This window comes from Adiantum capillus-veneris, chromosome 8, assembly GCF_014529385.1.
Source record: "Adiantum capillus-veneris isolate H3 chromosome 8, ASM1452938v2, whole genome shotgun sequence".
NCBI lineage: Eukaryota > Viridiplantae > Streptophyta > Polypodiopsida > Polypodiales > Pteridaceae > Adiantum > Adiantum capillus-veneris.
In genome coordinates, this window is record NC_140938.1 from 56086436 (window position 1) to 56098965 (window position 12530).

General features: G+C 43.9%; 1 protein-coding gene and 1 pseudogene across 1 annotated transcript; both read left to right on the top strand.

Annotated features, from left to right (window-relative positions):
• The first annotated feature begins 5686 nt into the window (after positions 1–5686).
• On the top strand, positions 5687–6862 carry LOC147452172 (uncharacterized). Its single transcript, XM_086519214.1, has one exon. It carries the CDS (start codon positions 5687–5689, stop codon positions 6860–6862), a length of 1176 nt encoding a protein of 391 aa, XP_086375340.1.
• A 281-nt stretch (positions 6863–7143) lies between these two features.
• Positions 7144–8052, top strand: LOC147452173 (uncharacterized; annotated as a pseudogene).
• Positions 8053–12530: the final 4478 nt, after the last annotated feature.

Below are 12530 nucleotides of genomic sequence, written 5' to 3' on the forward strand. Positions count from 1 at the left end.
GAGAAAAATGAGATCTTACCTCCCATTGAGGAATTTGAGGCAAGATCACAAATGAACTTTGATATGCATTCACAAGGGGAGACCAGGGTTCAATTAGTTCGTGGCACAGCCAACCAGACTCGCTAAAAACTCTACCCTCTTACCTAGGGGAGTATGAAGCTAAGTCTGAGGTGAGAGAAATCCCATCTCAAAGACTTTCTTTTACCCCCTTCAGTGTAAGATGCTTGCGCTCCATATTAGAAGCAGAAGCTACCCACGTGGCACGGTATTATTGGAGCAAGACGTTAACGTAAAGCTAAAAATAAAGCAAGCTAAAAGTAAAGCAGGTTAACGTAGTGAAGCAAACGCAGTGTTTTAAAAGCAAACAACCGTCGTGCAGCGAACAGGGCGTTAAGAGAAAGGAACGGAGGAGCTGTAAACATCAATCGCACGAGAAGCTTGGAGAATTTTCTTGTAGGATTCGATTCAAGGTAGGAAACTACTTACACATGTCTCTATCTGTGTGTGTGCGTCCTTGTGTTACACGTGCTTCTGTGTGTGTGTGCGTGTATGTGTGTGTGTGTGTGTGTGTGTGTGTGAGAGTGAGAGTGAGAGAGAGAGAGAGAGAGAGAGAGAGAGAGAGAGAGAGAGAGAGAGAGAGAGAGAGAGATGTCTCTGCAATGTTTGTGTGCGCCATCCCTAGCTGCAATTTGTGCGAGAAAAGACACAGCATTGACTATGAAGAAGACAGCTTTCCCCTATGAATGGAAATAAAGAAAAACATCACCATTTGCATCACCATGGGGATAAGCTGGTTTCGACAGCAAGTATGCTACCCCTTTTAAATTCCAACAAGTTACAAGGAAAAAGAAAGCTTGATGCAAGATGACTCATTGGCAGGCATACAAACCTTTTCCACAAATGTTTAGCATTGGGGTGTGTGTGTGTGTGTGTGTGTGTGTGTGTGTGTGTGTGTGTGTGTGTGTGTGTGTGTGTGAGAGAGAGAGAGAGAGAGAGAGAGAGAGAGAGAGAGAGAGAGAGAGAGAGAGAGAGATGTATGTGATGGGAAACGCCGGTATGAGTATCTGCAATGTTTGTTTGCGCGTGTTTGTGTGTGTGTGTGTGTGTGTGTGTGTGTGTGTGTGTGTGTGTGTGTGTGTGTGTGTGAGAGAGAGAGAGAGAGAGAGAGAGAGAGAGAGAGAGAGAGAGAGAGAGAGAGAGAGAGAGAGAGAGAGAGAGAGAGAGAGAGAGTGTTGATTTATGTGTGTGTGTGTGTGTGTGTGTGTGTGTGTGTGTGAGAGAGAGAGAGAGAGAGAGAGAGAGAGATGCATGTGATGGGAAACGCCGGTATGGTTTATGCGCTTAGTCGAAACGGCTTAAGCTGGCCCCTCCGGGAGTGGTCACCATGAGGATCCAGTTGAGCAAGAACGTGCAGGCCCTGTTATGGACGCACAAAGATGGCCAGTTCTCGGACATCGTATCCTCGACGAGGTACCCATTGGTGGGAGATGTGCTAACCGGAGGTACGGGCAGCATCAGCTTCCGGGCCGGGTTTGACGCCAGATACAATGCAATCACAGGGTTGGATGTTCCTTTACTTGAGGCGTCCTGTGATACATCAAACGACCTCCTCGATGGTCCAGACGACATGGACATGTGATATTCGGGGTAAAGAGCCGGGCGATACGCAGGGGTATGACAAAGTGTGGGCCGAGTGTGTTCGAAAATGCCAGTACTTGCGGGTTTCGGGAGTGCAAAGTATGCCAGGCATAAACATGCACCTAACCGAGAAGGTATGCGATTGAATGCAAGGGTTGTTCGAGATACCGTGTGGGGTGTTGCCCTTACGCCATGCTACAGGTCCGATCTCCTTGGAGAAGGAAATAACCTCCGTAACTGTTGCGAAATTGGGTATTCCTAAAGTGAATATTGAGCCAGAAGTATGGCAAGAAATAATGATCGAAAGGGGAGTTTGGGTAAGGCAACCTGGTCCTGGCCGAAACAGTGAGGCCGTGAAGGTTCTCGATGAGGAACTTATGATATGCTCAACGAGCCAGGGGCTTGAAGTGAATCAGGAATCGTACAACAGGGAAATAAAATCATTGGGGCTGTGGGATACAGGACAGTTGGGGCATATTACTGGAAGCGCGGACGACGAGAGTATTTCTAGATGGTAGATGCATGGTGTTAGTACTAAGATGACTCTAGAGGGAACGTATTTTGAGTCCTCTTATGGTTTATGCGCTGAGCCAAAACAGCTTAAGGCGGCTCCTCCGAGAGTGGCCACCATCAGGATCTAGTTGAGCAAGAGCGTGTAGGTCCTGTTATGGACGCACAAGTGTGGGGCTGAGGATGGCACAGATGGCCAGTTCTTGGCCATGTTATGCTCGACGAGGTACCCATTGGTGGGAGATGTGCTAAGCTAAGCTAGGGGCAGCATGAGCTTCCGGGCCGGGTTCGACGCCAGATACGATGTAGTCAGAGGGCTGGAACCTGCATTCTCACAATATGGTTCATGTAGAAACCATCGGAAACTGTGCCACCCTTTTCATTACATCGTCCGGTCATAGTGATCTGGTCTCTGGCTATTCTCATGTGCACTCATGTTTTGCTCCCGCTCAGTGAAGAGCCCTCTTCAACGAGGGGAACCCATTGACCAACTGCCCTAACGCTATCCACTTTATTTTATAGAAAACTAATGCAACACACATAAATATACAAACTCCAAATGATAGAAAGTTATCCCTCCAACACTGGAGGAGAAGCATTGGTGTCCCTCCAACACTGGAGGTGAAAAAAGGTGACCGGGGAATGGCACATTCCCTATGGTTTATAAAACTTGGGTGAGGATGGTGCCACCTCCCCACCATACTTGCGTATGGTTTTTTCTTTTTTTTAATGAGCACTGGCATGCGAGCACATACTGCATTTCTTGCATCATTGAAAAAACAAACCACACCTAAGAATATCTATTTGATAGAATGTTTCATATTGTACTTAATGCTTAAAGATCCCAAGGATCGTGATGGACAAACTCACTCAGAAAAGAAAGAGGCAAGTAGCAAAACAACGAACAAGAACAAAGCTGAAAGAGAGATTGGCTGCAGCTGCAAGTTCGTGGACTGGAATCGACATTCTTTCACGACGTTGGCAAGATCAGTGCATCTCTATAACCAAAAACTTTACAATTTGCACCGGTTGCGGAACTTCCACATTCTCAAAATCTTGCCTCGGACAGAAAATACTAGACAATGCCCGTGTTAGTCTAGCTAGCATGACATTCCTGAACGCTGCCGAGAAGGAAGAAGTATCGATACATTGGTCATGTTGCTCCAGCTGCGACAGATATGTCAGGGCCAAAAGCGTAGTAGTATTGCTACTAGACTATGTTCGGCGTATCCTGGAATCCAACCAGCTTCACACGGAGCTCCTCAGTATAATTGACATTTCTTTAAACGTCATAAGCTCTGCGAACGCTGTAGCATACGACGTACTTGAAAAAAGATCCTTGCTTGATGACCCTCTGATCTGTTGGACAAAAGCAGCAAATATGCAGCAGCTGTCAAAGTAGCTTGCGTCCTCGCGCTTATTAGACATTTTGGCCTACAACTTACTCCATAATCTAGTTATCAAGATGTATAAGACTGTGGCAGAGCAACCCCACAAAAAAACCACTTTGTGTGTGCTGAGACCTGACGTTGTTACATCAATCATAACAAGCCACTCAGAAACGGAGCCTTTTGCATTGATGGAGGAAGCAGAAGCGCAATGTGAGATGAGCATTATTGAAAACACGTACGCCACCTCAAGAAGAAGGGCCTATACCAGAACGGACTCTCACGACTTTGGCTCAGTAAATCTCCATGAGGGCTCAGGCCTCATTGAGCGTACGACTATCTTCAGGTACAATGGGATGCCTGCTAGCCACTCAGAGGCCAAAGACGTGACAATAGAAAAAGCTGTGTTCCCTTTTTTATTCCCATTCGGACACGAAAACTACAAAGGGGACACCAGATTCAGTGACTACATCAGGATGAGGATCAGCATGTTGTTCTCCATGTATACCTTGTACAAGACATACCTACTCATCATGTACCAACTCAAGAGGGCAATCATGATTTCCAATTCTACAAACACGACAATGTTACAGCGTGACATAGACGCGTATAAGAGGAAGCACAAGAATGCATCCAACCAAGATGCTGTAAGGAACATTATAAGATACAAGCTTCCGTCAACAATGTCCGGCACTCCATCATGGCATCGAAAGAACCTCAAAGATCTTATCGCAATGGTTGACTTCTGGGGCCTACCGGATCTGTTCCTCACATTTATAGCAGACGAAGTCACAGAAAGCAGGTGGAACGAAATTACAGTAATCGAAAATATCGCCCATTCATTCAATGGAAGCTACACATGGAAAGATTGTTCTGTCGAGTGTGCCGTGTTGTTCCACGAGCTTCTGCACGCCTTCTTGAACAGCCACATTTTTGGGGGAAGCAAAATCCTAGGCGATATAGAGCATCATCTTTTAAGGTACGAGATATAAAATCAAGGATCGCTGCATGCTCATCTGATTTTTTGGGTTTTCCGTAGCGACATTGAGTCGGTAGCAGATGAAATAGGGGCATACATACCTAACCCACAACAGCCTCCTTTGAATTTCTCAAACTGTTTACATCACCTCGTTACAAGAAAACAAATTCACAAATGCAAGTCCACGTGCAAGGTAATGGGCCAACACTCTACATGCAAATACGGCTTCCCATTTAGTCCTCAACTATCAACCAAACCCATAATGGACCCACAAACATCAAGGTGGTTGTACTATCGGCCCGGACATGAACACCGTAATGTAGTTCCCTACCACCCGACAATCTTGCTGTTGTGGGGAGCGCATATGAACATTCAACGTGTGACCAACTCATCTATATCTCACTACCTGCTAAATTACTCAATGAAGACAGAGCCAATGGGTCCACTCAACCTTTCAGAGGACAACGCAGCAAGGCTCGGCCTCAATGAATTAGACAAGGTCAAGCTCCGCGTGATTGCAGCATCGATAATGTCCAAGCCGATTTCAGCAACAGAGGCTGCACTAAATTGCTTGCAAATTCCGATCATCACAAGCAGCGAAGCCGTGGAATATATCGACTCATCGCCACCTTCACTAAGACAAAGATTTTTATCGCAGAGCCAAACGATCGTTATGCACCCAGTCGACTTGTACTGTGCAAGGCCACTACAGCTAGAGCATTACACAATCTGCATGTACCACAAACATTTCAAGATCGAGAACAACACCACAAGATCTCAGAAGAGCCAGATGTACGATGCCTACAACAACTTGGTACTAGAAAATCACCGGCTCGTACGATTCATTGAATACCACCCTGGCCACCAACCGGAGGGCTTCTTCTACAACATATTGCTACAGAAAGCAACATTTAGAACCGAGTCCGATTTGATCTCGCGACAAAACCCAATGTCTTGTTACTTTACAGAGTGCAAAATCCGACAGTTAATAAGAGACGAGGAAGACCTCGAGATGTACATCAACGAGTACACACAAAGAAACATGCTTTTAAACAAGAACACGGGCCACATAGTGAACCTGATCCACCAGAAGCTCTTCCTGAACCACGAGAATCCGATTCATTCAAGCCGTGCATAGATAAATGATCCCAAGGAAACTAGTAGGCATAACATGCTGCAGCTACTAAAGGAGTTTGCCGATGTCCACAACGCAGCACTCACTCCTGAACAACACAAGATATTCGAAGACACATCCACCAAAACATCCGGCCTCCACATTATCACGGGCGTCCCAGGATCCGGAAAGTCATTCCTCATCAAATACATGACAACCAGGTTCGTACAACAAAATAGGACAGTCATACTGACAGCGTCAACTGGCGCAGCTGCATCTCGGCTAAGTAGTGTCGCAAAAACAGTGCACTATCAATTCAAGATAACGGCGGGCTCGAATACACACTACCCAGCATCAATAAATCCAGGGGACGAGAGATTCACATCCATCAAAGAGGCTAATGTTATCATAATGGACGAGATATCAATGCTCACAAGCACAACATTCAACATGGTCGTTCACCAACTTGTTAATGTCACAAACGTATCAATTCATGATCCATTCTGCAGTAAATTGGTGCTTCTCTTTGGAGACTTCGCACAGCTACCGCCCGTCTGTAAGCACCCTGGACCTTTCTGCCATGTATGTACAATTACACAATCGGCACACTTCAAGCATGGCATAGTCCACAAGATGACATTCTCAGTTCGACATGCAGCGGACCCATTATTCCTCAATTTTTTGCATATAATTAGACAAAGAAAGCCAACCGAAGAGAAGATAACAAGCACGCTTTCAGAGTGCAACATAAATGAACAAGAACTATTGGAAACAATGGACGAAGACACCACAATCATTTGCACACATCGCGACAACGCTCAGAGATACAATGACATCATATTGCAAAGGAGTTTTGCAAACGAGCAAATAGTCCAAATATTGTTAAAAACAAACGCGGGCAACGAGCCACTCTTAGAAAGCTGGGTCAACGACACCTCTTTCAATAAAATACACAATGTTGTTGTTGGTGCAAAGTGTATGATCACCTCAAATCTAGACTTGGAAATTGGCGCTGCAAACGATGCCACATGCAGGGTCAAGGATATATCCCATGATTGCACCGGTCTAGTGGACGCGATCACTGTGCTCATAGACAACACAAATACCAAAATCACCATTCGGCGTACAAAACACTCCACCAGGGCATTCAACTTCAAATATTACCACAAATATACATTCCCTTTGATACTAGCATATGCAATAACGGGTCACAAATCGCAGGGTGCACAATAGCTGAAAAGGCCATACTCAACATCAAACAAGTTTTCGCGCCAGGCCTCGCATATGTCATGTTCTCCTGAGTCACCGAAAGAAGGCACATAAGGATCCTAGAGCTTCCTACACCAAACATGTTTGAGCCTATGCGAGATTTGCTTTCAGATACTTGAATATGTACAGTCACATAAAATTGTACAACTCCATTTCACATAAATTTTTTCTTCGCTTGCAAATCGTTTGATGCAATTCTTAATATCAGGTCTTGTCATACATGTTTTTAAGAAAATGACTACAACATGGCAGCCAACAAGGTCTGTACATTCCAAAATCTATGTTCCTTAAAGATCAACATTACACTTGAATGCACAGAAAACTCTTCTCACAAAATGCTTATTCTTTGTCCTCACTTGCAGCTATTTGATATGTTCAAAAGTAACGCAACAAGCACTTCATCTACAACAAACAATGACGGCTCATCATCCTATCCTACCTCCGGCCAAATGAGAATGGCAAATTTAGCAGGGGAGCATCCACATTCATACATAAAACCACGACCACACTACTCACACGTCCGTAGCTACATCAACTCAATGAAGCAGATACTGAAGCAAAACAGTGACAAACAGGTCAAGTTCGCAACCGGATTGCAGAAAGAAATACTCAACAAACTCGAGCTGCAATACGACGAAACAGCGGGAAGACTACTTGACGATGAGGCTCTGCAATTGCTACATACGAAGACGAAAGGCATTTCATTGTTTGCCATCGAGATGCTGCACTTTGGCTTCAACATAGAGCTCGACAAACTCCTTGACCTTGACAGGAAAAACAGTGACATGATATTAAACAAAATTAGGGTCGAGATGGGACTTGAAGAAAATGAGCCAATATTGACAGACGAGCATTTCACTTGGCACTTCGATCAAGAGTTGTTCAACAAATGCTTCGGACAAACAACAGACCCGTTCAGAAAAAGAAACAAAACAACAGGTAAACATTGCATCCATTTCTTACGTATATAACCTGCTTACATCTATTTGCAATTCTAAACCAGAACACAACTAACACTTACTTATGCAGTGTAGGGATACATCGCAGACATAAAGCTCGAAATGGAGGACAGTACTCAGGCAACTCAGACACAGGAGGAGACATCACCAGAGATGCCGGCATCAAAGATGCAGACAAGGAAATCAACTACATAGTCTACTCGATAACCTGCACAAAAAATGGTAGGAAATACATAGGCGTGACAAAGAACTACGACGCAAGGATAAAGACACACACGAGAAAACCACCAAAAAAAAATGAGGAAAGACTTTGCAGCATACCAGCCGTTCACTGATAATTTTAGGTTCGATGTTTTGCATGCGACAAATAGCAAAAGTGTAGCTCTTGCATTAGAAAAAAAGGAGATCGTAGCCCAGCAAGAAACTTCAACAGAGGGATATAATAATTTGATAGGCCATCCTCCTAATTGTCCAAAATACTATTTTCTAAAGTATCACAAAAAAATATAGTACGTCATGTACATTCTCTTCTGTTTTATTTCATTGCAGCGCAAGAATTCATTTCGGTAGTTTTGAGAGCATATCTGTTATTTGCTTTCACATTACTCTCCCTCTACCTCTCTCTCTATCAATTGGTTGCATTTCCAATAAATAAAATGTTATTTTAAAGACCCGCTTCTGATTACTGAGGTTCATAATCTCTCTGCTTGCACACTACTCTCTCTCTCTCTCTCTCTCTCTCTCTCTCTCTCTCTCTCTCTCTCTCTCTCTCTCTCTCACTATTTTTTTCAATTTCTTGGATTACTCCTCTGTCGCTCGTTTTATGTGGTAATTTATATCAAAGGGTCATACTAGTTCACTTCACTTAGAGCTCATACTATTTCCTTCTTGAGAGAGAGCTCTTGCCACCTAGAGCAAACCGGACTTCCAGCTGCTTCTACGACGCGTACGACCACCCGACAGGCTCCAGATATGAGAGGTAGGCTCACCACCTTGAGCTTTTCACGTATGTTTGATGTTTTGTCGCGAAAACTAGTGTAGGGTTCACACAGGAAACGGACAGTAGAGACCTACAGGTAAAGGTGGCCACCTAACGACTAACCCAAAAGCAATAAGGCTTCATAGACGGTTTACCCTAACATAGGAGACCACTTTTGAATGCACAAAGGCGGCAAAAAACCATTGGGAAAAACCCTAACTTCTAGAGCCCTGCAAGAGGCCACCAAGTGGTAAATCGGTGGAAAGTCGCCAAACCGTCATTGATAAGCCAATACCTTCTGGCCTTCTTGGTAAGCCATTGCTTTTGCCCTTTTGTTAAATCCGGTGGACAATCCCTTGTTTCCAAAAAATGCATGATGTCGGGTAAGGTGTTACTACCTCGAAATAGAGGAAGCTTTAGCTTTATAGCACCAACCACCACTTCATGTAGTCTTTTGCTTGCTAATACATCAGCTTCATGGTTTTTAGCCCTTGGGATGTGGTGTAGTTGAACTACTCTAAACTTACCCAACAAAGTTCTTACACAGCTTAAGTGGGTCCTCAAGCTAGGATTCTTACCTTTCCATACTCCATTTACTTGCCTTACCAAAAGTAGAGCATCCCCAAATACATTAAGGCACTTTAACCCTTGCGAGAGACGCACCATTACAGCCCCTTGGTCAGTGCTGCATACTCATCTTCATTGTTAGAATGTGATTCTAAAAAATGCCCAAGCAAAAATACCTTGATACCTTTGTCATCAAAGACCACTATGCCTGCAGCTGCTTTGTGAGATGCTCGCTCGTAGGCTCCATCAAAGTAGAGAGAATGTGCTCTTTCTACCATCGATGTCTCTGGAAGTGGTTGAATTCCTTGCTCTTTAGATTGCTTTACCTTCTTCTCAAAGTTTTGGTAGGTCATGAGTCCCCCCAAGCTTTCCCTTGTCATGCTTTCCACCTGTACCATGTAGTCAAACTCTTGCACGTACTAGCCATTTAGTAATTCTAGTAGAAAGATCCATGTGTTGTACAGCATAGGGAAACATCTCATCCATGGTTAAAATCACAAATTTTCTAGGAAGCAAATATGATTGAAAATTTGTAGTTGCAAATCTAAGAGCTAGGACTAGGTGCTCCACATGGTTGAAACCTTTCTCTACTAATATCATCATTCAAATGAAGAAGTAGATTGGCCTCATGAAAGATGTTGTTGCATCCTTCTTGAGTAGCACAGCCCCCAAGGAGTCATCACCCACGCTTGAGGTGATATAGAATTTTTCATCCCACTTAGGCGGTGAGATATTTGGTAGGGTGGCTAAGACCTCCTTTACCTTGTTGTAGTGATGTTCGCTCTCCTCGTCCCATGTGAAAGTCGATTGTTGTGTGAGCTGTTATAGTGGTAGAACAAGTTGTGATAGATGTGTGAATCTACTCAAGTACCTCACCTTTTGTAGAAAAGAGAATAGTTGACGTGTGGTTGTTGGTGAAGGTAGTGCAATGAGTGATGACACCTTACTTGGATCGACATTGATACCTTTAGATGAAATTTCATGGCCTAAAATAATGACTCTACTCTCCCTAATGCGGAACTTGTCTACATTTAATTGACCACCTAGGCTTTTCATCCTTGTCAAACCCTCAGTTACTTTTCTAAGTGTGACATGTGAGGTCTATATATACAAAAATCATCAATGAACACTCTTATAGATGTTCCAAATAATGGTTGAAAAGACATATGCGACATATCTTTGGAATGTGGCAGGTGCATTTGTGAGACCAAATGGCATAACTCCATACGCAAAACAACCCCATGGCATAATGAAAGTGGTTTTTAGCTGATCTTCAAGTCTATGCGTATTTGAAAATACCCGGAATAACCATCACACATGGTGTAGCATTCAAAACTAGCCACTTCATTCAAAATTTCATCCAAGAAAGGGAGAGGGAAGTGGTCTCTCTTTGTGGCTGCATTTAGTGGTTTGTATTCGATGCAGACCCTCCACTTACCATTCTTCTTAGGCGTCACTACTATGGATGACACCCACTTTGAGTTTTCCACATGATATATGAACCTTGATTCCAATAGCTTTCTTACCTCCGCAAGGAGTGCCTTTTCTTGTATAACCCCCGGTCGTCGTAGCTTTTGCACAATTGGTTTTACCCCTTTCTTCAGTTTAATATGATGTTCTACTACTATAATACCTGTGATTCTTTCATAATTGTTAATGAAAAGGTCAAGAAATCCCATCAACATTTGTAAAAATTTATCTTTCTCTTCAATTGTTAACTCCATAGATAGCATACTCTTCAACCTACTTTCTCCTAGGCCAAGTGATTTACTTTCCTCTTCATTGCTTTGCCCTTCTGGTGACAGGTCACCAGTTGTGCTTACATTTGTGGATCCTTCATGATGATACCCATCACATCGATGGAACTATCGCTTTCATCGATGGAAGTGCTCTCCTCCTCAGAAGTGGAAGACTCACTAGTGGTCTCATCTGCTGATGTCTCTAGGTCCATTTGCTTTTGCTTGTCGGTCTTCATGTTGTAGTAGATTGTTTCCCCTTTCTTACCAATCATGCATAGGAGACCAGTACCCCTAGGCTGCTTTGCCTTCATAGCCATCAACCATAGCCTTCCCAAGGTCAATGGATAGCCCTCCCCCTTAGTCGGAATCACAAAAACATCTACTTCTACCTCAGTGTTGGAATCTTTACGGCACTTACCACACCTGTACATTTTACTTTTGCATTGTTTTCCATCTTTGCCTTGCATGGAGAAGGCTTGTCAACCTCGAGCCCTAGCCGAAGCATCATAGCTTCACTCATCACACAAATTTGTGCACCACCATCAATGTAGGTGTTTCCAACCCTCTTAACCTTAATGTTGACGTCGACAATTGGAAGGATGTCATCCATGTTGCAATCCAAAAATGCTCCGGCTACTTTTGTTTTGGAGCGCCTTGTAGTTACCATTTTGGACCATTGTTGCCTTACCTTTGGGTGCGAGATGTAGCAGTTGTGGCCATGTAATCTTTGGTCCTTGCTCTGCTACATCCAGTGTTAGATCATAGGGCGTAGAACTTTCCCCTAACTGAAAGTTGCTGATGCCTATCTTCCATCGTGGCCTTGACGGCCTCTTGCTAGTCTCTCCTTTCATGCTTCTCTCATCATTAGATTGTGTAGTTTTCTCCCTCCTAGATCTCTTTATACTCATGGCTTTGAATGGTTCTTTGAAGGTTACCTTCTCCTTACCCTTATCTTTCTCCTTTACTCTTGGTGGATCCACTACTACATCCCTTCCTTTCTCCTCTAACCTTATGATGTTTAAAGGGTGAGCAGGTGGATGCTTGTGGTGGTGTTGGGGTGGATGTAGAATTTGTGTTGGTGGGACTGGTGCTTGCGCTAGAGGTGTTCTCTCTCTAGGGGGTGATAGTTGGTTTCTCCTACCTCCCCTTTTATAGTTTTGTCACGTTTTGGGACAGTAGTACATACCGTGACCATCTTCACCATAGTTGTAACAATGATACTCCCTGTTTTGTCATCGTGCTCTCCCCGGGTCTTGATCTCTCTCCTGATTCCTCCTTGTTGCTGTATCAAGTGGACAGACAACTTTTGCAGTTGGTTTGTAATGTGGGCCAACATATCTTGTTGGTTATTTCTTACTCCAGGAGCCGGTGGTGGTGGAGAAATGGTG